At 35.1% G+C, this 27,695-nt stretch overlaps 1 protein-coding gene across 1 annotated transcript; it reads right to left on the bottom strand.

The window, feature by feature from the left end:
- Positions 1-855: 855 nt before the first annotated feature.
- LOC148845309 (Ubiquitin-associated (UBA) protein) lies at positions 856-26,187 on the bottom strand. Its single transcript, XM_088953723.1, has 8 exons — positions 25,840-26,187; positions 25,602-25,702; positions 15,321-15,461; positions 12,207-12,273; positions 9,775-9,926; positions 9,499-9,600; positions 2,775-2,900; positions 856-1,343 (listed from the first exon to the last, which is right to left on the bottom strand). The coding sequence occupies exons 1-8, from the start codon at positions 25,862-25,864 to the stop codon at positions 1,173-1,175; spliced, it is 885 nt and encodes a 294-aa protein (XP_088809849.1). The 5' UTR covers positions 25,865-26,187; the 3' UTR covers positions 856-1,172.
- Between the last annotated feature and the right edge of the window lie 1,508 nt (positions 26,188-27,695).

Below are 27,695 nucleotides of genomic sequence, written 5' to 3'. Positions count from 1 at the left end.
AAAAAGCATAAAAAAAAAAAAATTCATCTGATTGGCAGGATTCAAAATCAAGCCACCCATGTTAGATAACGAGTTCTAACCACTAGACTTAAGCATAATAAGGTGCTAAATAAACTTAGTTTTTTGAGGCACCCTAATTATTTTTGCCATTTCCAAACATTTCTTGAAGCGTAGCATCCTAGTAATAAACACTTCACTCAAACTATTATAAGGTGTTTTATTGTGCGTGTACAACTTAATAATCATTTAAGTCAGACTCAGTGTTACCAATGCATTTGTGAATTTATATGAACATATCCACGTGCATCATATTCATTCTGCCATATCCACGCATTTATTCAAATATGTTACTCGTGCATGCACATCTTATTTAATTAAAGTTATTTGAGACTCAAATTTAGTGTTATTGACGTATCTTTCGGATTTATTTGTTGTCTCAACTTTTTTTTTCATCATATTTATCATGTGTTTCTTAAACATATCCTTATACATCTCCCAAAATCATCTTTCCAATACTCTTATGAAATCAATACTTCGAACCTTGTCCTCCATTGGAATTATAGATGAATATACCCTTCTATGGTCCAAGCCTTCCCGATTCAGTCACCTGAACCATGGAAATAGAACGTTGCTAATCTTTCAACTTGCTACGAGGACATCATGTTCACCTAGGCGGGTGAGGCTAGGCAGCCCAATGATAATTTTATGATTTTATCTATGACTAGATAAAAAGATTAACTCTTTTAACATTTTAGGGATAATTCAAGAAAGGATTCTAATGTGTGCTAATTTTACACTGCATCTTCCTGAATTCTTCAAGCAATGGGATCTCTAGATAATGTACAAATGACCAAATAAATATCAGAGCCACAGCTGACCAACCTGCATTGCTGAAGCAACAACTTTACAATATTGAGTCTCTCTCAAATGATGTGCAAGTTCAAAAATACCGTAAACAATTATACAGGCTCCTAATCTTAGTTTCATTAGTGTGTAAAACTGTCATCTTGAACCCAAGCCAAGAGGGGAAACAGAAAGATGAACAAGAAGATGAAAACAGTATAATTGTTGATCTTCCTTGATGGTTGTCCCTGTAGACTGATGGATCTGTAATGCTTCATCGACCAACTGGCTGTCCTTTTTTGTCCTAGCAAAATTTAACTCTGATTAAATTAGTGGGACTGTGCCTCAAGGAGGATGTTTGTCGCTACATTAATGTCATTTCTAGCATGCACGAGTGCCTGCCTTGCTGAGTTTCTGTCAAAACCCATTGACACCAGTGTAGCAATGGAATCCTCGGGTGGCTCTGTAGTGGAAGCATGGAGAGTAGTAGGATAGTTTCTCTGCAGCCAACTAAGAAAATAAGTAGTTGCATATAGACAATAATAATACATCTACAATTACAAATTCATGCAGAGAAACAATTACTAATGTTGCAAATATAAAAACTTTGAAGATGAAACATAGAAGGAAAAGAAGAAATTTGCATCCTGATCTTGGATTCTATCTTGGCTTCATGATTCAGGAAAGATTTTCAACTCGAAAAATCTGGAAGTTGAAAATAAATAGGGACAGTGACCAGACTCCAGAGAACCAGAATAATAAAATCCATCATAGAGATTAGGCATCAAATATGTCACACTAACTGCAATTCATTAGTTTGTAAAGTTCTCTAACCTATGAGTTACTAGGAAGTAATTAGGAAAATTAATCATTTTATTTCATGAAACTAGTAAAAAGCCAGTGATAGTCTTAGTCTTGAAGCATTAGAAATTGACCTACCGCAAAAATGGCTTTTTTTCTCCAATAAGAACAGAAAAGAACAACTTAGCATTTGTAATTACATTAACATCCCTCAATCCTTACGGTATTTTATAAGGATTTTCCTACAGATTCAGCAATGGTGGGCTATCTGAAGAGGACATAATCAGACCTGTAAATACTAAATACCAAAGGGAAGTTTAGATCTAAAGTGGGAGATGAACAAAATTCAAACTTATGTTCTATTTTAGGTTTATTAGAAAGTCAATATACCATTAAAAGGTGTAAGAACATTACAATATGGAAAAAGGTGTGCAGCTTTTGAAAATGGAATTGTTTCGGTTCATGAGAGTCACATGCCCTAAATACACTATGAGAAGCATTAGAAATTCAAGTAGAGCCAATTAGTGAGAAAAGATTTGTAAGATCGCCAATTAAGAGAAGATATGGCTTCAGATGAGCAGAATGGAGAAACATGATCCTGCATTTAAACCCCACCTAGGTGTGTAATTATAATATATGGTGTCTTAGTTTACTTCAAAATTGTTTGAAGTTTCCACACAATATGAAGTTCAATATATTTTAAGCATGTTATTATATTTATGAATTTGATTACTTCAGCATGTTATCCTACAGCTTTATGCTTATTGAGTATCCTGTTCTGTGCCCTTGCTACATTATAAACAATAAGACAAGTAGAAAAACATATGATTTTCAATTTTTCATGCATTAATGACTTAATGTTGGACTTCTGAAATGCCAATGGATAAGTACGAATGTACAACTCAGGGACCCATGGTCACAAGCAAGTATTGGTGCCTAGGGTTGCTTAGTCACCTTGAGAACCCAGATGAATATAAACAACTTGACATAAAAACAGAAAAGGAAAAAACATAGAACTGAAGGCATAATTATTGCTTTCAAAAAGATCCAACATGATACTTATCAGAATAATCAAACACAAACAATTTCTTTAATAAAGACAAGCAAAATGTCCATGGAGCACAACTTGCCTCCACTTGGCGGCCCACGAAAGAAGGTGCAGTCCCAGTAATATTCCTGCTTGATGATCTTGGAGATGAACCTCCCGGATAAAGTCCATAGAGGCGTGAAAAAAATGAAGTGACAAACTCTGGAAACTGCGAAATATAAAAAATGCAAATCCACTAATGAGCATACCACAGTCAAATCTTCCAAATTGAAACTATAAATCTATTACTATCATAATAGGGATGTTAGAACTTAGAAAGTTGATGGTATATTGGATAAGTTAGCTACTTCCTTTTTTATTCATAATACATTAAGGCCCCGTTTGGTTCGCAGGAATAGGTGTCGGGAATCGGAATTAGAATGGACTATTCCGATTCCAGATATTTGGTTGGGCAGAATCGGAATCCCATCCCGTTCCTGCTGGAATGGCATTCCTCCATTTGAGGGAATGACCATTCCCTGCCCCTCTCTTGGGAATGAAATCTCATTCCTGCTGATTCCAATTCCTATTCCCACTCCTGTCTGAACCAGACAGACTATGGGAATAGGCCATTCTGATTCCAATTTCGATTCCGATTCCAACTGCGAACCAAACAGACCCTAAATGTTTTACAAGATTCATATCAATATTCAATAAGAAAAAGAATATACAAATACACATCAATATAAAAATCTAAGATAAAGAAAGCATAACAATGATATATTGGATAAACTCAGCAAACCTTTAACATAAAAAAAAGTAGTAACTGTTACCCAATAACTTAATTTTTATTAGTCTACCACCATAATAAAGAAAGTCTGAAAAGGTCGAAGCATGCATACATGCTTTTAAGTGCATAACTGATGCAGACATCAGAAAATTTGATAACACTGTGATCAAATAATAGAGACAACTAGACAAGAAATTCTATACATCCAATGTCATATATAAATAACAAGTTAATAACATCACTGCAAAGTCTCAATTGTAGTTAATTTAACCTGTTGTAACAGGGTCCTTGACAAAAGTGTCTTGGAGCAGATAAAATCTATATGGGTGGACTATCATTATTGTTCAAGCTGACAAGAAAATTCAAGAAACTTAGGCTGCATTTGGTATGAGTGCAAAATTAAGCTTATGATGGCATGAGCACATGATTACAACATTACAATCCAAACCCATGGAGCATGGTCATTTGGTTAGAGAGCTGAACACTCTAAGAGTTAAGAATGGGGAAAGACCTTAGTTATCATGAGCTGTTGTTGGTAGAGAGGGATTCAAAAGATAGTGGGGTGGTTCAAAAATAATAGCGCGAGTCCATTGCAATATAGACACATCCTAAGAGAAATCAGATACTAGCTAGAAAGATAGAAACTGGTTTATATGGGCACAAAGATCATGTAATTGTATGGCAGATATACTGGCCAAGCAAGGGGTTAACAAGACACCAGTGTAGGGGGATGATTCCTAGGGAAACTGAAAGATAATGTAATACACTGTGTTTTAAGAAGTGCTGGAGGTGTGCCTCCAGGGGTACACCTCCATGCGAGGTGCTAAGAAAATGCATGGAGGTGCACCCTAGATGCATATAGACCTTTGAAGCATATGCCTCCAGCATAAAGGTGTACTCTTCCTGCCTAGAGGCATATGAAACATACACATCTCTTGCACTTTATACAAGAGGCTTACACCTTATATGTTTTTATATCTAAGACAATTTTTATAATAAAAAATGTTAAAAATAAAATGGGGGAACCATTATATATTAACATAATGCAGAGGATGAAAACCCTCCAAATTTATGTATTGTAATATTATCAAAATGCTCTTGTACAGATTTTCTCACTCGCCCCCACACTTCCCTATGCCCCCAAACCACCACCAAGGGGCATATGCCCCCAGACTTAAAAAAACTATTCATAGTGCCCTACATATGAACACAACCACTAAGACCATAACATCAGTTTTATTGATCAGCACCATAACAGTAAAATAAAAAACTTGTACACATATATGCCTCCTTATGCTCAGGAGGCTTACGCCTCTTCTGTTCTAAACTACATGTCACACCTCTAAGTAGTGGAACTCCTTGCTTCACGCCTCTGCATTTTAAAACATTGGTAATACAATAAATGGAGTAAAACGGACAATTGGTTAGATAGCAGGGCTACCCTAAAATAGTGGGATGCTTGTCATATTCCCATATGCATAACATAGAGACACACAAACATACACTAAAATGGTATTGTTCATGCCAATAGAATTCTTTTTTCTGGTATTTTTTTTAGTTTTTCTTATGTTTTTGTTGTTTTTAATTTTTTTGATGATTAACTGTATCATCATCATCATCATCACCCATGACTCATCCCAACTATATGTGGTTGGCTAAATGAATATTGTTTCATCAATCTGTTCTATTTAAAGCCATACCCACTGTTAAACTACTAGTCTTTAAAACATTTCTTACTACTTCTACCCATGTTCTTTTTGGTCTACCCCTAGCTCTTCTAGCCCATTCCACTTGTAACAAATCACTTCTTCTAACTGGATCTGTTGGTAGTCTTCCATGCATGTGACCAAACCATTAGTCTACTCTCTCTCATTTTATCATTTATTGGAGCTACTCCTAGGTTCCTACGGATGACTTCATTCCTGATCCTGTCCTTCCTAGTTTTTCAACTCATCCATCTTAGCATTTGCATTTCTACCACACTCATTTTCTAGACATATTTCTTGACTACCCAACACTTTGTTCCATAGTCCATACAACATAGCTGGCCTTACAACTGTTTTATAGAATTTTCCTTTTAATCTAAGTGGAATTTGCCTATTACACAAAAGTCCAGATGCACCACTCTATTTTGTCCAACCTGCTCTAATCCTTTGGATGATGTCCTCCTCAATCTCTCTCTTGTTATGAATTATTGAAGCAAGGTATCAGAAATGGTCACATTGAGTTATCTCTTGGTCTCCAATACAAAGTGTATCCTGATTTACACTCTTATTATTACTAAATTTACATGTCAAATGTCATATATAGTCCTACTATGGGGTTCCAACAATTACTGCTTCTAGGATTATCTCCAAAAGGTAAACCCAAATAACTCATAGACCATTGAGCAACAACACAACCCAAAGTTCCAGCACTCTAATATTTATCTCTCCCCCATGTTCACTCCCACAACAGATCTTTTATCCAAATTGACCTTCAAATTAGACATTTGCTCAAAGATATAAATAATCAGCTTCAAGTTCCTCACCCACCTGAGATCACCACCCTTACAAAAGAGTATTGTGTCATCAGCAAATTGTAAGTGAGTTAATGGAATCCAATTCCTTCCAACTCTCCATCCCCTCACCAAATTTCTAGAGTCAGCCCTATAAATTAATTTTCCAAGGGCCCCAGCAACTAGAGTAAACAGGAACGGAGAGAGAAGGTCCCCTTGCCTCAATCCTCCTAAGACATTCGTTGCTACTTTCTTTATATTGTTTCTCATTTCAAGCCAAATATAATCAACCTATTTCTAAATTGAGCTACCTTCTCCTTTTAGGGCTTCCCACCTCATTCTTGGACACCTATTTTCTTCCCTACTTCTCTTTCATTTCCTAATGTGCACATCTATTACCACTAAGCACTAATCATAGTACCAAGGTGAGGTTAGGCGACAGGGGGTGCTTTATCACCTAGTCACCTAGGTGATGGGTTTTAAGTAAAAAACTAATAACCTAGGGTAGTTCCCTAGGTTCCATAACCATAATTCCTATCTAATTATCCATAATTTTCACAAGAAAAGTGTAAACTTCATATTAAAGTATAGAAAATCAACATGTTCGTGAGAAAAAAAAGAAAGAAAAGAAAATTCAAAAAATATAGGGGCTGAACCCCTATTAGACAAAATTTTAAGTTCCTCCTTACTTATTAGTTCAGGTTTTGAAGTCTTTGAGGGTTCAATACAGCATTTAGCTATGTCTGTGTTGATTAAACCCTAACAAATAAGAAAATAATCAAAAGAAATTAGCATATAAACACACAAGATGAATATTTTAGTTTAATAATGTATATTTTATAATTATAATCTCAAAAAATTAAGAATATAAAAGCATTTTATAACACAATGTACAAAACTGCTTGGCGAGTGGGCAAGGCAAGCCTCCAGGGGCACCTTGTTGCCTAGGCGTTGTTGCCTTGACAACTATGCCACTAATGCAAGTTGATAACTGTATGGCTGTATGCATTTCATTCAAAAGGAAAAACATCCTACTACTTACAAGAAGGCAGCAGAACCATAAGTAAGAAAGCTTGCGACAACATAACCTTAATAGAGCAATAAAAAAAACAGACTTTTACAAGATACACCCCAGCCCTAGACAACCCAAAACTAGTAATTCTCTCCCAACCCCTAATCTTTCCAAAGAATCTGCCACCATTTTGCACTTCTAGGAGCCCATTTGAATGAGATGTTCAACATAGCACCTAAGGATTTAGCCAGCCTCATCAATGGCCTGAACACCCACGGAGCATGTAGTTGTGTTTCCATCCAACCTATAACAGTTTGACAGTCTCCTTCCACAATCACACCCCTCAATCCATGCTGCCAAAGCAATTTTAAACCTTGAATTAGAAACAGTTCAGCTTCAGAGATTAGCTTGACCTGCATGTCCTGAGAAGCTTAGTATTATGTTACCACCATGATCTCTCACCACACCTCCCACCACCCCAGATGGCCTTGGTTTTCCAACACAGCAGCCATCAAAGTTGAATTTAACCATCCCTGTTCCTGGAGGGCTCCACTCCAACATCTTTTTCTGTTTATTCGATTGAAAACCAGCTAAAATCTGCCATTCCCTCTATCATTTAAGCTCACCACTTCGAACTCTTCCATGACAAAAGCCCAATGAGCAACTCTTATCATTGTTAGCTCTACCACCTCTTCAACCTGCATATGTTCTCAAAAATTATTGCGTTTCTTTCACACCACAACCCCCACAAAACTCTCCCTTGCACACATTGCCAAAGAATATTTTGTCTTCAAGTGGAGTTACCTATTATATCTGTCTTGAACAGATCCAAAACTTCAGATGGTAGCTCCCACACCTTTCCAACCAAAGAACACAAACATTGTCAAATGGCTCAAATTATAGAGGCATGGGAGCAATGTAACAATATCTGGTTGTTTTTAAAATTCAACAAAATAACTCGAGTATCCAATCACTTTTAAGATTTTTCCCATTCTCTCTCCTCATTAACTCACTGCTAACTCTCTCTCTTTCTCCTCTTCTCATCGACTCCTCCAATTACCTATCCTTATTAATCACACTATTAACTCTCTACCCTCCAATAACTCTAATTCTCTTGCCTCTCAATTATCCCATTAAATTGCCTAAAAACAATAGTTTTTTAATTTAAAATCCATCATACAAATTTATCTAACAATAATTAACCCAAAAATAATACTTGGGTTGGACTTGGACTGGTTCTCCCCAAATGAGAATGTCTTTCTACTTTAATTTCACTTACATAGCCCATGTATTGCAAACACTAATTAATAAAAATTAAATCCATTTACATTTAATCTAAAAAGAGTAAAAAAATAATACGAAAATTTCTAACAATAATAAAAGTAATAACATTAATTAAAACAATAAAAATTAATGATAATTTATACAAATTTATCAAACAATACCTAACAAAAAAATAATACTCAGTGTGGAATTGATCTGGATTAGCTCAATTAGGAAACGACAAAAGACCCCTTCCATCTCACTTTTCTTAACAAAGCCCGTGCATTGTTTGGGTCCCGACTAGTTCTTTCCATAAATTAATAATGTTTCAGTTAATGATTGGAGGAAAAAAAAAAACATTATCAAGCTGAGAATTCCAAATAGGTGAAAATAAGAGAGTTCACAACTTAATGATCTCTTAGGCCAATGGGTTGCTTGAATTTGGTGGAAGAAAGTAAGACCCATGAAGTTATGGTTTAAGGTAATAACTGATAGCTCTCTTAGAAACATTAACAAGACCCAATTGTGGTTACTCAAAGATTGCAAAGATTTTTCTCTGATACTTTATATTGAAGCTACATTTCAACACTTTGAACTATTTCCGTTTTTCTTACCCAAAAGATCTCCTATTTCCTCATTACAAACTTCCATCTAAACAAACTCCATGAAGAGGTTCTCTTTTTTGTTTCAAATGCACATAGAGGTTGGAGAAACATGGATGTTTTATCCAATGAATACTCTGTAGGCTCTCTTCATTGCTATTGGATAAATAAATTCCAATACAATGAAACTTCATTGGAAAGATGGGACAGCAAGTATGTGGGTAAACAGGGCCTTCAATCCATGCCATGGTAGCAAATATGTCAAAAGCAAATGTTTCCAGAGATGTGAATATTGTCAATAATAGCAACTTATTGTGATATAATTCCATAGAACATATTTAACCAGCAATGCATATTAGAAGCCTTAGTGAAAAAGCTGTTGGCATTGAACTTATTGGGACATAATTCCACAGAACATTTGGAACATTTTTAACCAGCAATGCATATTAGAAGCCTTAGTGAAAAAGATGTTGCCGTCGAACTTATTGGGATATAATTCCATAGAACATATTTAACCAGCCATGCATATTATATTAGAAGCAGCAATGAAAATTTTGTTGTATATCCTTCCATCTTTTTATTAATGAAAGTTACATTTTTTCTCAAAAAAATAAGAAAAATTGTTGGCATTCAAGCTAGAGAGAAAGAGAAGTAAAAAATTACCTTCATTCTGCGAATGTGAAGAATATTAAGGTGATAGAGAGAACCAGCAAGAATGCCACACATTCCTGGTATAACAGACCTTCTCAAGGATGATAAAAGAAGCTGCCATATAAAGATTAATGTACATAATCAGGTCATGAAATATCAAAGGAAGAGATAGGCTTGTCTAAATCAAACCTATGCAACATACACATAAACATTAACAAAAAGAAAAAAAGAAAAAAAAAGAATGAGAGAGAGAGAGAGAAACAAAGAAAGAACACATGGGCTTTTTACCTGAAGACCAGCTAAATATATGAACGACTTGTCAGAAAAGTTAATACCAAATATACGGAACCGGGTTGAAACTGGAATGTCAAAGTAGAAGGGCACAAATGAAGAAAAAATAAGGCCATAGGGTCCAGATGCCAGAATGTTTAAGGTAGGATCTGCAGAAACAAAGAAACAAAATGGATCCTCACACTAATCTTCACTTGGCAAGTTGGCACTTGGCATCCAAACAGTAAAACATAAATAAACAAATAAATGATGAATAAAAACAATCAAGTCAAGACAGTCAAGCATGCCAATATTCGACTTCTACTCTGATGGTACATAAACACACACACACACACACACAAGGAAGAAAAGAGCTATGGGGTGTTGAGCTCAATGTTGGTTCATATAAACCTGGAGGGTTCATGGGGGCAAATATGGCAGATTTTGGATGCATGGATATATTCCACAAAAGAAGAAATGATATAATAACATATGAAAAAGAAAGAAAAAAAATCCAAACTAAGTTATAGATCCATCATTTCACTTTCTTTCAAAGTTTTCTGTTTGACATACCCAAGTTTTTAGTTCTAATACGAGGAAGATTATTTGATTTCCCATCCAACTGGATTAACAGGGAAAAGCTGGACTGGAACCACCTAAATCTGATCCAGATCCAAATCTACATTGGAATTACAATATCCACAACTAGGTCTGATTAGGATCTTATAATTACAATATCCAACCTGCTCCATTCAGCTATATGGTTAGACCCAGGTTGGACCTTAAGGGTTTCAAACCTGATCTGGGATCTATATAGAATCCAAATTATATTGAATTCAGAAATTCTTAAATTGGTGTAGGAATCGGAGAACTGAATTATTTCTCCATGGTTCTTTCCTTGCTTCCACATATGCATTAGTGTTGCCCTTGGGAAGAATAAGGTTGCTCATTGGCTTTGAAGTTTTGGTTCTCTTATAATCTCTTTGATACCATTGGATTTTCTGTTCGTCCTCACACATAGACATAGGCATATTGTTGAACCACATAAATATTGTATTTATGTGGTTTGTTATTTTCTATTATTTTCTCTATTTCTTGTGATTCCATCAAACCATTGATTGTGTATCCACACAACATAAAAAATATGCAGCATAAAAATAACATACCACAGATTGAATAATTTAGTTGGCGGAGAAAGAAAACTAGTGTATTGTTCAAAAAGAAGCACGAGGCGATCAGACTAGGCATCAGAAGAACACTTATAGTCGGACCTCAAAAGTATCCAAAGCATAAAACCCTGATGATCAGCCTCTAGAAACCAATAAATAAATAAATAAATACTGTTTCTGTCTCTGTACATCCCAAGGAACATTCATGATTCTGACTCAGAAAAGCAAAATAATTCTTTATGGGTAAAGAAGATAAATTTATTCTAGGAAATACTCAATCTAGTATGACCACTGATTTGAACTCAGGAAAAGAAATGGTAATGAATTAAGATTACCATTGTGATCGGTCCTGGACAACATTTTGAGTCCAATTATAATAGATTCAAGTTCCGGATCTACCTTTTGAGTCCCAATTCTGGATTGGTTTTACTGATTTCATCCCAATTATGACTGGAATTAATTATAAGATGTCTAAAATTATTAGTTTATAATGGATATCTAACTATCTAAGAAACTTAGAGATGAGAGAGAAAGATAATTAGTTGATTTAGTATCAAATTTCCAGTGTCAATTATAACTGGGTCTTGAAGCAAACTATATATATATATATATATATAACTGGGTCTTATCAGTCAGAATAGAAATGCCTAAATTAATTATAGGATTTCTAGGTCTTTTGCTTATAGACCCTACAGGGTTTGGATCAGAAATGGGTAAGGGTAAGGACCAAGTCTACCACGACCCAGCTCAGACCCGACCCACGGACAACACTAGTTAAGAGAAATTACTATCAAGGAATAATGGGAAATTCATGTATGAATCATTATCATCATCTAAGCCTTGTCCCAATTATATGGGCTCAGCTAAATGAATCCTGTTTCACCATTCTGTTCTGTTCAGTGTAATATCAATTGTTAAATTATGGGCATTTAAATGAATTTCAGGTATGAACATAAAGAGTTAAAACAAGAAAAAAAAAGACATTTAGACCAAAAGGACAAGGATTGTAGTAGTAAGAAATGATTTAAGCGCTCATAATTTAACAATGGATATGGCACGGAACAGAATGGAATGGTGAAACAGATTCTTTTTTTGGGGGGTAAATAGTGAAACAGGATTCATGTAGCTGACATCATATAGTTAGGACAAGGCTTAGATGATGATGATGAGACAAGAAAATTAACAGGTTAGAGTATATTGCTTCCAAGTAGTACAACAAGATTAAGGGGCTACCACTGTAATTAACTGAATCATCCATTGAAATTTTAGAATCATGTATACCTTTAAGGAATGCCAATGTGAGGACCTCAAACAGTGATGAAATTATCACAGAGAACAAGATGAAGACCTGTAGGCAGAAGTATGAATTAAAGACGATAAGAAAACTAGTAAGAACAAAAATGATTAACTCAAAATAAGAGAACAAAATTTGAATCTTTTTTTTATCATTAAGAAGAATCAAATCATAGAAAATAAAAATGCTTTTATTACCACATTAAGAAGAATCTTGTTTTATTATATTAATACTTACCTTTTCATCACATGGATAAAGACACGTTTTTGAAATAAGTCAGTTGTTCTTAATTTCTTCATGTGCACATAATTGTATATTTGAACGTGAAATAATCAATGAATAACTTAAGAAACAATTGACACAAATACATTACATTATCATTTCTAATCTATGAAGTGACTTTTTATTTTGTAGTTCTAGAACAATTCTTTATCAATTAACAGTAAATCACACCAACCATTATAAAGTCACTGTTCCCATCTATCAGAAAAGGACATGCACAGAACCAATAAAAATGGTGTCCACAAATCACCGCCCAGTGTTAATATTATTAAAATACCATTTTATTTAGTACATCTAATAATATTCCAGGAATGGGCAACCATCTGAACTGGTCCACTTTAATTTGATTTAGGGTGGCAATCTAACAAGAATTCATTCTCATGGGGAATTTTCTAATATAAAAATAAATAAATAAAGGCCATTACCCAATGTTGATCCATTTATCTGGGGTCTTGGGAGGGTAGACTGGATATGGTTCTAAACTTAGGCGTTTGCACAAAGTGGCTGCTCTCAGACTCAAAGCTGGATTTTCACACTCATGTTTGCCAACCTGAGATTTTGCAACCGATGGCCCCCAAGGAAGTTTTCTACTATATATATACATACATATATATATATATGTCCTATCTGACAGCAATTCATTGGGTGTATTGGTGATTTTCAGGGTTGTAAATCAACAGATAACAGTCATAGTTTTCAAGCCACCAAGGCGAGGCTAGGCGCCTTATCGCCTAGGCGATGGATTTTTTTTAAGTAAAACCATATGTCCTAGGGTAGTTCCCTAGGTTCCATAACCATCTTTCCTTAATAATTATTCATAATTTTCATAAGAGAAGTATAAATTTCATGTTTAAGTCTAGAAAAATCAACAATTTATGAGAAGAAAAAAACAAAGGAAAGAAAGTTCAAAAAGTATAGGGGCTGAACCCCTACTTTTGTTATAGGAAAGAAGAAAAGAAAAGGTGGAAGAAGAAGAAGAAGTGAAAGAAGAAAATGTGTTGATTAGACAAAATTTTAAGTTCTTCCCTTGCTTATTGGTTCAGGTTTTGAAATTTTTGAGGGTTCAATCAAGGATCAAAATTTCAATACAATACGCCCTGTATCGGGTGTACTGTATTGTATTTTTGAGGTTTCAATACCTGTTTACAGGTGTTTTCGGGGACCCATTTTTAAATAATATATATTTAAAAATGAAATTGGAAACCAAAAAAATGAAAAAAATAGGGGGAGTATCGTTATAAGTACCGATACACCTCTGCCAATACATAGAGGTGTATCAATACTATGAACCATGGGTTCAATACAGCAGTTAGCAATGTTTGCGTTGATTAAACCCTAACAAAATAAGAAAATAATAAAAAGAAATTAGTATATAAACACATAAAATGAATATTCTAGTTTAATAATGTATAATTTATAATTATAATGTCAAAAAATTAAAATATAAAAGTATTTTATAATCCAGTGCACAAAAATGCTTGGCGACTGGGCGAGGCAAGCCTCCAAGGGCACCTTGTCGCCTAGGCGTCGCCTTGACAACTATGATACCAATATTGCACATCTATACATGATTGAGGATGCGATTGACTCCTAGCTTTTATCTAATCTTCAATAATTGATATATCTAGCTGGGCCGTGAAATATCTAGCCCTTCATCTTCAAGCCACAACCTTAAAGCACGCACTTGGCCTTTGGGATCTTATCATTGAGATTACCTATCCCAGAGGAGATCACCCAATGGACTGGCTGAGCTACAATTCTTCTTCACTTCACTCACCCCTTCCCTAGCCAAGGAATCTGCTAATGAATTTGCAAAGCTTTGTCCCCATCTGAACAAGGTACTCTATCCATTTTCAAGTTTGAAACAGAACTTGATGGATTCACAATAAGAAATGCTGCTTTATGTATTGGAGATTTTATGACAGCAAACATTTTTTTTACTTGAGAAAGTATTGTATTACAATAGCCAAAAAATTACATCAGCCCATGTACATTGAGATGAGAAGCTATACAGTTGGAATGTACAAGAGTATTCTATAACAGAAAACTATTAGAGAGATCCCAAATTGGACGATGACAAATTCCCATCCGTTCAACATTGAATATATTGATCAGCATACATGAACTCAGAGAATTAAGATTCTCCAACAGCCTTGTCCAAGTGCAATAGGATCTAATGAATTTCCAATTTTACATTTTTCCAACCTATAAAACCCTAACATCAAGTTGCTTCTGTTCCTATGTTGTATCATATTTTCCTAAACCTACATCAAAAACCCATTGTCACCATTAAAAACTATGTCAATAAGATCACAAAGACCCAAAAGGTGTTTATAAGGAGATTATGTAGCAAAAATAAAAAGAAGTTGTGTAGAAGATAAAGGGAGAGCCCTTTGGTAGAGCGAATCATTCTGTTCCACAGTTCCCCATTAGCTGCAAGAAGGTATAAACTTTGTTTCTTATTTATTTGATTTCTTTTTCTTTCATTTTTGTTGAAGTCATCCAACTTCTTTGATGAAAACATCAATAAAAAGGCATAGAAATTGCAAGTTGGTCATATCATGGACAAAGAACACAAATGTGAAATGCAAATCCAATATAAATATCAAACTTGGATGGTTCTTAATAATTTATCTTAATGATCAAAAGGTATATAACTCGAACAGCACAAAAAATTATCAAGAACCTTTAATTCTCTTAGCAGTCCTCTAAGCAGTTTAGTTTAATCAATTACTTACTGAATATTTATTAGACCCTATCTGTCTTTCAAAAACCCTGAAGTAGTAAAGAAGATACAATTAGTTTAATCAATTACTTACTGAATATTTATTAGACCCTATCTGTCTTTCAAAAACCCTGAAGTAGTAAAGAAGATACAATCCAAACATCAGTTCTGGTGTTGATGAGAAGGTAATAAATGATGCCAGAAACCTCCAGAGGTGAAGCTTTCCAAAAACATCCTGTGATAACAAAAAAGTAGATTTGGTGGTAAGTCATCAATTCTAGTTAACCCTCAAACAATAAGAAATGGTATTTTAGAATCTGCACTTTCCAACCATATCCGACTTTAAAAAGATCAACGGAGTAATGTGAGACCTACAGGACTACTAAAACAGTAAGATATTATCAAAATTTCTACCTGACAATGTGCAAGGACTACTCTCTCTCTCTCTCTTTCTCTCAATAGTAATTTGAAACTTTATTAAGTGAAAAGAGGAAATGTACATATAGAATAATCAATTCATGGAGAGGTACAAGATGCTACCTCTCCAGAGCTATATTTACATTACAACTGAACCCAATACAATTTTTCTCTATTATGGTTTAAAACGTCCCTAATTTCCCTAATATTTCCACGACACATTTCCATTTCCATGGGTAGCGACATGAAATTTTACTGGAATCGACATTTCCCCAATGAACACTACCAGACTTATGTGGAGTACAAGAGATAGTACCCACGACATATTTCCATTTTCACTTCCATGGGTAGCAACATGTAATTTTACTAGAATTGACATATTCCTTTTGAACACTACCAGTACTATGTGGGATACAAAAGATAGTATTATAACATAAGTTGGTGACAATATTGTAGATATGTGAAGTAACAAGTTTTTGTCCACGTAACTTACATGATTACAACTTTGAGCTAGCTCTATATTCATTTCAAACATGAAGTTAAATAATAGTTTTTGTTTCTGTAGTAGATTATTTGGTTGATCTGTTACAACCATTTACATTTTCTATGAGTTCAAATTTTGCTTTAATTAATTCTATCATGAAGTTCTAAAGCTTAAGGTTTACAAGACAACTTCAGAACGCATTCTTTTGTCTATAATCCTAGTTTCTTAGTTTTGTTTAATAACTTGGAACAAGACAATAATTTAAAAAGGTGTGCCTATGCTTCTTTTGACATTTCATAAAATATCATTCTATATTTTGCATATTTTACAATGTTTCCACCATGTCTATTTTTTTTTTTTATTGGAAATGGTAACTTTCATTAGTGATATCAAATAAACATCTTGCACTGTCAACCACTCAGACAAAGAGTGTTGACCCCAAAATAACATCAAGAATTACAGTACAGCCCAAAAGAAGTTTTCCCTGAAGGTCCCCTGTTCCCACCATGTCTATAATTTTTACAATATTTCCATATGACATTTCCGACATTTTCTTATATTTGGATGACCAACATTTCCACCGACATCGACATTTTAAACCTTGCTATTAACCCCTGCTTAGTTAATATGCCAGTCAACGCATTAGAAGACCTTTGGACCCACTTATCCTTGACACCATATTGATAGTAGGCCATTTGAATTTTTTAAACTAAATCCTCCAGGTTCCTTATCCATCCTACTACCACCTTTGAGCCCCCTTCAATTGGTCATGAAAACAAAGCAAGAATGTGACCTTGTTCATTTCTAAACACTCCCCTATTCCAAAAGGACCTAGATTACCTTGACTACTTCCATCAAAGTTTAACAAAATAAATCCATCCAATAGGAGGTGACCAAGATTTACAAGCAGATTTCTTTCTTGAGGAACTTCTTGCCACCTCCCCCATTTTCTCCACATATCATCATAGGACTAGAGGTGAGAATATTTCCATTGTTCTTACCCAATGTATCACCCTAGTCAATACGCATCCCATTACTACTTCCTTACTTCTTTCCTTCTCCAACAATATTCTTGCATTCCTTTCCTCCAAAATTGTCCAAATCAAACTCCCCCCGTACATCCCAACACTCTTCTCTTCTTAGGCCATGTAAAGACAGAAGAGTCAAACAACTTGTTAATATCCATAGCAATAGTCCACATGCACCCAAATAAAGCATAGAACGAACCAATCCCAAATACAAGTAGCAACTGTACAGGAGATTGGTAGGTGGAGCAAATCTCACAACCAGCTATGCAGAGAATGCACCAGCTCAGAGATAAGGATGTATTTGGCCTTCTTTTTTGCAACAAATCCATAGTATTGATCTTCCCAAATACTCTTCAAAACAAAAGGATCGAAGTTTGGGAGGGATGGTCTATGCCAAACATCTTTTACGAGAAATTTTCCTTTATACCTTTCTACTGCTCTTATTTTAAAGATCCATCCAAAAATCATTCACCTCTATTGGTGTCTCTTTTTATAATCAATAACAGCCAAATTTTAGTGCTGAATCTGATAAAATAGAAAGGAGTGTATGAAGTATAGAAATACAAAGGTGTAAAGTAGGTCAGTGAGAGATAAAATCTCTCTTGATTTCTCATTGTAAGACCCCCTAAAAATGGGAAAAACTTTGGCTGTTAGGAACATTCTTGGGTATGACATGTTACCATGGGTGTGGGGTAAGAGTAATTTCCCTGAATATGCTTTTGATCGAAAAGAAAAGCAGGGGATTGAATGGGTTGATGTGTCATACTCATACCCAAGAATGGCCTCCAACAGCCAAAGTTTTCTCCTAAAAAAATGAGCTCTATGTTGGGAAACTATGCATCAAAAGAGTCAACACCTGCGAGATACTTCAGCACAAAAGGAAAATTTACTCTATATCTCCCTATAAGTGTAGTTTCCATAGGTCTAACAGTGAGGCAACAATGTCAACTCCTTGTTATGGTGCCCCCAGTTTCAGGGATATTAAAAAAATATATTCTAGCCCTCTGTGATATCTACTGGCAGCTGCTATCTGATATTCCTCATCTATTTGGATCTGTTTTTATAAAAGAGGAAAGACAATGTGTACAGATGCAACAACATCTATATTTTACACCACTTGGAAAGAGAGGAACTGAAGAGTCTTCTCAAATAAGAAATGGCATCTGATATTTTAACTGATATTATCCTTAGCTTATACTTGTGATTTTTTTCTTGCCAAGAGCCTTTAAGTTTCTATTTGATTGTTGAGCTATTTAAATTGTTTAGATGTAGGGTTGGTTTCCTAAGGGTATTCAGAAAGGTAGTGGGTCCAGGCTTTTTACTTTTCTTGGTTTTATCTATGTTTAGGTAGGGGTGAGCATTGGTTTTTTCGGTTTTGTAAAATTTCAGTTTTGGTTTTGGTTTCGGTTTTTAGGTTTAGAAATTCGGTTAACTGAAAAAACCAAATTAGCCAAACTTTATTATCTATTATATATATATATATATATATATATATATATTATACAATGTACATAATAAATTATATATTTTAATACATAATATAATACAATATAATATATTTTATACATATTATATATGTATTATATGTTAATATAAAATATATAATTTATTATGTACATTGTATAATATATATTTTTTAATATATAATATATATTAAAATATATAGTGTTGAAACTCAGTAACCGAAATTACCAAAAATTTCGGTTTCAGTTATTTCAGTTTTTCAATATTTCGGTTTCGGGTTTTTCATTTAAAATTTTGGTTTATTTGGTTCGGTTTTTAACCGAATAAACCGTTTGCTCACCCCTATGTTTAGGTGCTTTGAACTCCAATCTCTTCAAATCTTTGATAAAATTATATTATCAATCAAAACATAGAAAGAAATTAAGAAACTTTTCCTTTGATGGCAGTTCATATTGGCCTTATGGGGCTAGATCCTCTAGTTCCAACAAGATAGCCCCACAGAGCTGGTCTCCCCGCCTAAGGGAGCAGTGAAGCTCAAATTTTGATGTATGGGGGAGGAGTCTTCAGGTCCTATTGAGTCAAGAGTAGTTGGAGCGCTTGCTTCCAGAGTGAATGTCTCTTTCAAGTAGATTCAGAGGCCAACCAACTTTTTGGCTGGTAGGCTAGAGGTGTGAAGAGATTGCAGTTATATTGGACATGGTTTGCTGACTCCCATGTCAACTCCACTCCTATGTGTAGGGAGTCAAGTCATGGTTCTGAGTGCTGACTCCACTCCTTTAGAATATGTGATGTAGGGCCAACTCAGTTCTAGTCCTTAGAGAATGTTGAATGGTTTTCTTGGATCAGAATTTTATGGCTGTTAATGGATGTAATGGCTTCTTCAAGGAATAGGAGAGAAAATAGGGAGAGAAAGAAGAAAGAAAATACCTAGAATCACTCTAAGGCATAGGAATCACTCACCATAGCTAGCATAAGCTGAAGAAAACTCAATATAATTCATTGCCTTTGAGTAAAACGTCCAAACATATTTATAGACTTTAAACTCATAATAATCCTATGAGTCAAACTGTTAGACTCAATAATCCTAGTGGGACTCAAACTAAGCTGTTATATCATATTTCAATTCAAATGCGGCTTCAATAACTCTAATCCTACTCATGCAATGACTCTGAAATTTTAAAGATAAACAAACTATAACTAGACAAATTAAACCCTATCAATGGACCAAACAGGAAATTGCAAAACGACAAAAATACCCTTGGTGTTCAATTCGGTCCAAATCCTAAGTACCATCACTATGCCATATCAGGACCTGTTGTAAGGCCTTCTTCTTTCTAGAATAAGTCTTGAAGTGTGTTGATCAATTCCTATCATCTCTCCCTGGCTTGAAAGAACTCAACCCCAACGAGTTAGAAGCATGGTACCTTTCGTAAATATCTGGGTTGAGACGATGAAAGTCTTCAGCAGTGATCCAAGAACTCTCTTGCATTTCCACTTGACAAGGAATTTCTAATACCCTCCTATAGCAGTAGATATTATTTCCTCATCTAACACATCCTCTAGAATGTCATTTGGAGCTGCAATAGTTGGCGATTTAAGTATAAGAGTCTTAAAGGAATCCACATGTCCGTGGTAAGGAGTCAAGTCCTCAACATTGAAGATAGGACTAATTCCCATGTCATCTGGCAACTCTAGAACATAGGCATTAGAACTTATCTTCTTGATGATTTTGTAAGGACTGACACTCTTTGAGTGGAGCTTCTTGTACACACCTTTAGGAAGACATTCTGAGTGTATACGTACCATAACCATGTCTCCCTCTTGATAATTTGCCAAATGTCGATGAATATCAGCTCTAGCCTTGTATAAATCATTGCTTAATGCAATTTTTCTCTTAACATCATCACGTATCGCTCTTATGTGCCTAGCAAATGCTTCTGCTTCAATGCTAGTACACGTATCCGGTGGTAAGGTAACTAAGTCAATTGGCCACTTAGGCTGAATACCAGTCACCACTTCAAATGGACTTCTTCTTGTGATAAGGTAACTAAGTAATATTCACAAATACAGTTTGAATAACTTTTTAGAGTTCAGACTGTACTGTTTTATTTCTTAGAAATTTAGACTTTTAAGAGTGAAAGACAACTTTTGAATGAATAATGGCTTCTTTTCTCGAAACTAGGAAGGAAATTTTGGAAAATAAAACTTTTATATAAATTCTAACCTTTTTTGAAATTAGAAATCAGGACAAATTGGAAAATTGAGAATTTTGAACATTGGAAATTGAATATTTTGCCTTTTTTAAATTATAGTCAGTTCGGTTCGGGTTGTTTTCAGTTTACAAATACATAAACCAAAACCGAACTGACCAATCAGATTATGCATGTTTATAAACCGAAACTGAACCGATATACTTTAAAAACCAACTATATCGGTTCGAGTCGGACCGATTTGGTCGGTTTAGCCCTTCTCACGAACAACCCTAGCAGAAACAACAAACCCCAAAAATAAAACTTAGGGTGACATGAAAGAGCATTTCTTTAAGTTGATGTAGAGTTTCTCTTGGCGTAAAACTCTCATCACTTGACGTAGATGATCAATATGCTCTTTTGGACTATGGCTATATATAAGAATATCAAAATAAACAACTAAGAAATGACCAATGAAGGATCAAAGTACCTGGGTCATCATACTAGGGGCATTGGTTAGTCCAAATGGCATAACTAACCACTCATATAAGCCATATTTTGTCTTAAAGGTTGCTTCCACTCATCACTAGGCCAAATGGCATAACTAACCACTCATAATAGCCATTCCTTGGATCGATCTTAAAAAAAATGGTCGCTCCAGTCATCATGTCAAGCATGTCATCAAGCCTAAGAATTGGGAACATATACTTGAGAGTAATCTTGTTGATTGCTCTACTATTAACGCACATACGCCAAGAACCATCCTTCTTTGGAGTGAGAAGAGCTAGAACAGCACATGGACTAAGGCTTTCTCTAATAAAACCTTTCTTTAGGAGGTCATCAACTTGTCATTTAAGTTCAGCTTGCTCTATAGGATTCATATGATAAGCTGGTAAGTTGGGCAATTGTGACCCTGGCTGCAAGTCAATAGCAAGTTGAATGTCTCTCATGGGCGGTAACTCATTAGATAGCTCTTCTGGCACCAAATCTGAAAACTCATCCAACACTTGGACCACTTCTTTAGGCATTTTAGTAAGTGGAACAACATCTGGTTGCTTTACCTCCTTGGATATTAGCATATTACAACATATACAACTCCTGTCTCCTTGCTTTCTACTTCAAACTCTTTTTTGGAGAGCAAATGCAATGGTTTTTTCTTAGATTCAGCAATGGGTCCTTGGGCTGTAGTCTCCTTTTGAGGTGGTTTACCATGTCTTTTAATAACTTCTGGTGACATTGGGTTCATGATAACTTGCTTCCCATCAAATAGAAAGTGATACGTGTTCTCCCTTCTACAATGGTAGATATCCCTCATAAAACCAAGCCCTCCAAGCAATATGTGTGTAACATTCATAGGAACAATGTCACACCAAATAGAATCAGAATAACTACCATAAGAAATAGACACAAGGGCTCATTGAGTTACCGGAATTGTTGTCATATCAACCTAAGCAATCTTGTATAGTTGTGGTGTCAACTTTAGCCGATCCACAGTGACTTCAGAAATCACATTCATACTACTGCCATCATCTATGATGAGATTACAATACTTGTCCCCACTCTTTACTATAGTTTGAAATATTGTTGTATGAAGTTAATCTTCCTTGATTTCCTCCTTTGGGGATGTAAGAATACGCCAAACAACACTAACATAGTTGATGTCTTCATCTAAAGCATCACCATCGGTGAAGGAATAATCCTCTTTTTCAGCTAAATCATCACCCAGGTCACCTACCACTTCAATGCCATCTTCATAAATGATATGAAGGCTTTTGGTAGGACATTGGTAAGCCATATGGCCCTTTCCTCCACATCTAAAACAACTAGTACCAGGCTGTTTTTTCTGAGTAATACCATTAGCAATTTACTCTTATAGTCAGCCCCTTGATAAGGTCTAGACCAACTAAGCTTATTAGAGCTGGCATTAGAATGCGTTGGCCTAGAAGTCTTTCCCCCATCAGCTTGCTTACGAGCTGCATATTCCCCGGTTTGTGATACAAATTGCCTTGTATTTGTTTGCTTTACACTCTTCTCAATTTTGACAGCAACTTGGTAGGCACCCTCTAAGTCAAAGACTCGAGCAGTTACCATCTCTTTCTTAATTTCAGCCTGTTGTCCATTCTTGAATCAAGCCAACTTTTGCCTCTCACTTTCAGTAGTATCACATCTAATAGATAAGTCATCAAATTTACGCATGTAATCGACTACAGATAGCATACCTTGCTTGAGGTTAGTCAATTCCTCATATAACTCATCTTAGAAGTCCATTAGGAGGTACTTGTCTCTCAAATGATTCTTCATTTCTGACCATGTAGACATAGGACCATCACCTCTATTCTCCAATTGTCGTTTCATGCTTCACCATACTTTAGCATGATCATCAAGCTTCACACGTGCAAATCTGATCCTCTAATCATCAGTCATGTCATACCAGTCAAAATATTCCTCTAGTGCAGCCAGCCAATCTAAAAAAGATTGAGGGTTTAAATCTCCATTGAAATCATAAACATCCATATTTGCCTTCTTGGTTATATCATTTGCATAACCACCATGTTCAGCTTGTTCCATCATCTCATCAAATAGATCTGTGAGTGATGCTTCTTGATCAATCCCTTGATGGGTATTTCGGATTCGATTAGCTTGTGCAGGCAGTACCCTTGTGCAGTTTGCAGCTCTTTGCCATTCTCTAAAATTAACAGATCCTTCATTTTCACCATTATCATCTTCATGGGCAGCTACATTGTTTCATCCTCCATCCCTTTCATTGATTAGAGGTGCTTCTTGCTAGACTTCTTCTTCTTTATCTTCTTGCTAGACTTCAACTCTCTTGCAAAGGGTAGAAATCAATGAATCTCTTTGTGTATCAGTCAGCTGACCCCTGTATTGCTTGCCACTACGTGTAGCCATGATGATAACAGCCTATAACCTTGGCTCTGGTACCAAACTGATATAGGACCAGCTCAGTTCTAGTCCTTAGAGAATGTTGAATGGTCTTCTTGGATCAAAATTTATGGTTGTTGATGGCTATAATGGCTTCTTGAAGAATAGGAGAGAAAATAGGGAGAGAAAGAAGAGAGAAAATACCTGGAATCACTCACAGGGTGCCTAGGATCACTCTAGGGCATGAGAATCACTCACCATAGCTAACATAAGTTGAAGAAAAAAACTCAATATAATTCATTGCCTTTGTGTAAAACGTCCATATATATTTATAGACTCTAAACTCATAATAATCTAAGAGTCAAACTGTTAGACTCATAATAGTCTTAGAAGTCAAACTGTTAGACTTAATAATCCTAGTAGGATTCAAACTAAGCCGTTATATCCTATATCAATTCAAAGAAGACTCATTAACTCTAATCCTACTTATGCAACCACTCTGAAATTTTAAATATAAACAAACTACAACTAGACAAATTAAACCCTATCATTGGACCCCACAGAAAATTTCCAAAATGACAAAAATACCCTTGGTGTTCAATTTAGTCCAAATCCAAAGTACCATCACTGTGCCATATCAGGACATGCTGTAAGACCTTCTTCTTTCTAGAATAAGTTTTCAAAGGTGCTGATCGATTCCTATCAATATGACTCTTCCAAGTCAAGTGATGGACTCAAGTGACTCCTAGTCAGGTCAATTTTCATTGACATAGATCATGGTTTGTACTAGTCATAGACTCACTGTTTTGGAAACACTGCTACCATGACACAATTCAGGTATAATTGGGATGTTAGGTCATTGCCTCCTAGAAACAGTTTTTTTAGAAAGCTCCTTGAGTAAGGAAAAGATGCTGAGTTGCTCTTTTAGTTGCAACAGTCAAGTTTCTGATTTAAAAACAGAAAGAAAAAGAAAAATATCTTTCAAGTCAGTGGGTATAGACTGTTTCACTAAACAGCTAAATTCATGTGATAAGTGAAGATTAATGTATAATTGCATAGCTTTCTGAAGATACCAGAGCTCTTGAAGAAACCCCCAGGAGTGTCAAATCTCATCCCCAATATCCCAACAACACTAACTAGATGTATAAAAGGAAATAACCAATTCACTGAATCAGGGGATATGGCAGCAAAGAAATGAATAGGTTGTCAAATGTCATATAAACCCATTGAAAAGAATGGAAATAAGAAGATGGTATCATACATTCAAGTAAATTATCCTCATATCTATCTGTTGATTTAAGAAAGCAGGATTATAAACACTACCAGAGGCAAAGACCCGTTATGATTTAAACAAGCAATAGATGAATCGACCAGAAAATCAATAAGAATGTGCATACAACAGAAAACCACAAGGTCATAAGGAAAAACTTGAAATTTAGTCTAAAGGAACTAAAAAAGAAAAGAAACAAAGAGTTGCAATTCAAATATTATTTCCGGTCTATTCTTACTGAAATGGAAAAAATAAAAAAGGGAACATCTCCATCATTATACCCAATACAATGCACCTAAATTGAGCCTGATCATAGGAGCTCAGAACTTAATTCAATACCCATATCACAAAACACAAACAATTTCCACTTAACCATCAAAAACCTGAAAAAAAAAAGACAAAACATTGAGGAAATTCACGTGCAAAAACAGATAAAACTGAAGAACAAGAAACCGTGAAAACGGAGAAGAAAACAAAAAGTGGGAAAAAGATCTCCAATCTCGATTCAAGGGATTCCCGAAAGGAAACAGAAAGACCCACTTCAAATTACATGTGTACTGTGATAATTCATCGTCACTTTAACGAAAAATAGTGTCAAAATAAAGCAAAAAGGAGTATAATAGGTGAATGGAAACTACAGTACCTGATACGATAATCCGAGCGTCGACGAACGGCCTTGAATCCCAAGGAAGATCGTGAAGAGGGCACACGCAATAACGAATGTTTTTGTGACAGGAGCATTATCTGTGAGGGAAAAAATATAAGTTTTCATTAAAATGTGCAACGAAAAAAAAAATCTAGTAAAGGATCTATGATTGCAAAGATGGGATTTTTTGTTTCTTCCGATTTCTTGTGAAAATTTGGGAGGAAGAAATACGTACGGAAACCAGATGGGCCGCCGTTCATCTTCGAGGTGAAGGAGCAACGACCAACCCCCTTCGCCTCCCTTTGAAAACTCAAAGAAATGGAAGAAACGAATCCGGTATCTGTTTCTGTTTCTGAGTTTTTCGTTTTTACTTTTACTGAATTGTATCCTATAAATACTTAAATCTCCCCCGAGTAACAACTAATTACTTGTTGACACCTTGACTTTTCTATTAACTCAAAAACGATCCTTGTTGGAAAAGACTTACATAACTGAAATAGCTGAACTGAATGACTTATTGCTGGAAAAATACAATGCGTGAGGGTGCAATAGAACTGAGTCGAGCCAAACTTCGACATGTCTTGACTAAGTTGGACTAAAATACTCGTATATTTGAGTTTGAATTCAAGTTGAAGATTAAAATTTCTAATTTTTGTTCCGGCTGCAAATTATATGATTAATTCAAACTATTGATTAGTATTGAACTCGAAATAAGCCTCAAGCCCAAATGGTTCAATTAAAGCTTGAGTTAATTACACCTCTACCCTTAATTTGAGGGTAGTGACACTTACTCCTCAAACTTTAATTTGCCATAAGATCTATCTTTTACTTTCAAGTTTTAACACTCTACTACCATCATGTTAATTAGGGGTATAAACGGTATTCAATTATTCAATTTTGAATTTGATATCGGATATAATTGAATCGAATTCAGATGATTTAATAAGTTTAATGGTCGAATTTGAATCTTTATGTCAATACCGATCATTTTATTGAATTGAATATGGATTAATATTGATTCGATTCAATTAATATTCAAATTTTATTATTATATAAATTTAATATATTAATAATAAATACAATATAATATATCAATTTAAACTTACAATCCCCAATCCCATTCATCAAAGGCCTGGAGCTACGAGTTGTTATCCATGTGTAAGATTTTCTCTATAGTTTTTTTATTTTTTCTCTCTTTTTCTTTTCACCGGAGCTGTGATCTGCCATCCATACTCAGAAGAAGAGCAACAGGCGATCCATCCCAACGCATTCAACATCACCCTCAACATATCTCCACCTTACCCTAATAATATATCATAGTGTTTTTTAGGTTTTTTAGTTTTACCTTGTTTTCTTTTTTCTTTCTTGTGTTCAATGTTTTGGTGCTGACATGGGTATTTCTTGCAATGAACAACATCAACGCCACAGGGTGGCTTTATTGGGGTTTTGAAGAAAAATAATTGGACGAATTCAAATTCAATTCAAATATTCGATGCTTTAATCGATTTTGAATTTGGTTGGTAGTTTTGAATATTAGTGGATATTTAACCAGATTTGAATAACCTACTTTGTAATCGAATTCGAATTCGAATATAGAATGATTTGATTAGAATTCGCTCCGTTTACAGGTCAATATTAATGGGCTTGACTTTAAGGGTAAATTTATGAATATGCCCATTCAAAATTGGTTAGGTGATAAAAGAAAATAGGAAAAATGATGAAAATGGACATTGTTAAAGTGTGGTGTCTCTTGGGGAGTGTCACTTTGCTTTCCAAGGTGTTGATGTAATGCTACGGTCCTTGAATTTTGAGAAAGAAGATAGGAAAGGTTTAGAACTCGGGTTTTAGATATACAATAAAAGAGAAGACAGTAGTAAACTTAAGTAAGTTTCTCTAAGGTATAATTGTGTTAAGCAAAATTGCTACTGAAGATGAAGAAATGAAAGCATTGTTTGATTCAGCTGCCTGAGTTTCATATTTCAAATACCATCTCCAATCTCTTAGATGGTGATGCTCTAATCAAATTCAAGTATGAAAAGGCCACAAAAGGAATTCAAAGGCTTTAAAGTTGTTCAAGAATTTCAATTCTAC

Source organism: Nelumbo lutea, chromosome 7 (assembly GCF_056320005.1).
Source record: "Nelumbo lutea isolate HS-2025 chromosome 7, American lotus-T2T, whole genome shotgun sequence".
Taxonomy (NCBI): domain Eukaryota; kingdom Viridiplantae; phylum Streptophyta; class Magnoliopsida; order Proteales; family Nelumbonaceae; genus Nelumbo; species Nelumbo lutea.
The sequence above is the reverse complement of the archived record's forward strand: the minus strand, read 5'-3'. Positions and strand labels throughout refer to the sequence as shown.

Bases quoted from the DNA above. Each gene is read 5' to 3' on its own strand.
- LOC148845309 (XM_088953723.1), bottom strand. From the start codon at position 25,864: ATGAACGGCGGCCCATCTGGTTTCC. The intron at 2,901-9,498 runs GTAATTTTTTAC...TATATTTCGCAG, and splicing joins TTCACATTCGCAGAATGAAG to TTTCCAGAGTTTGTCACTTC. The intron at 1,344-2,774 runs GCAAGTTGTGCT...AGTTGGCTGCAG, and splicing joins TCGTGGGCCGCCAAGTGGAG to AGAAACTATCCTACTACTCT.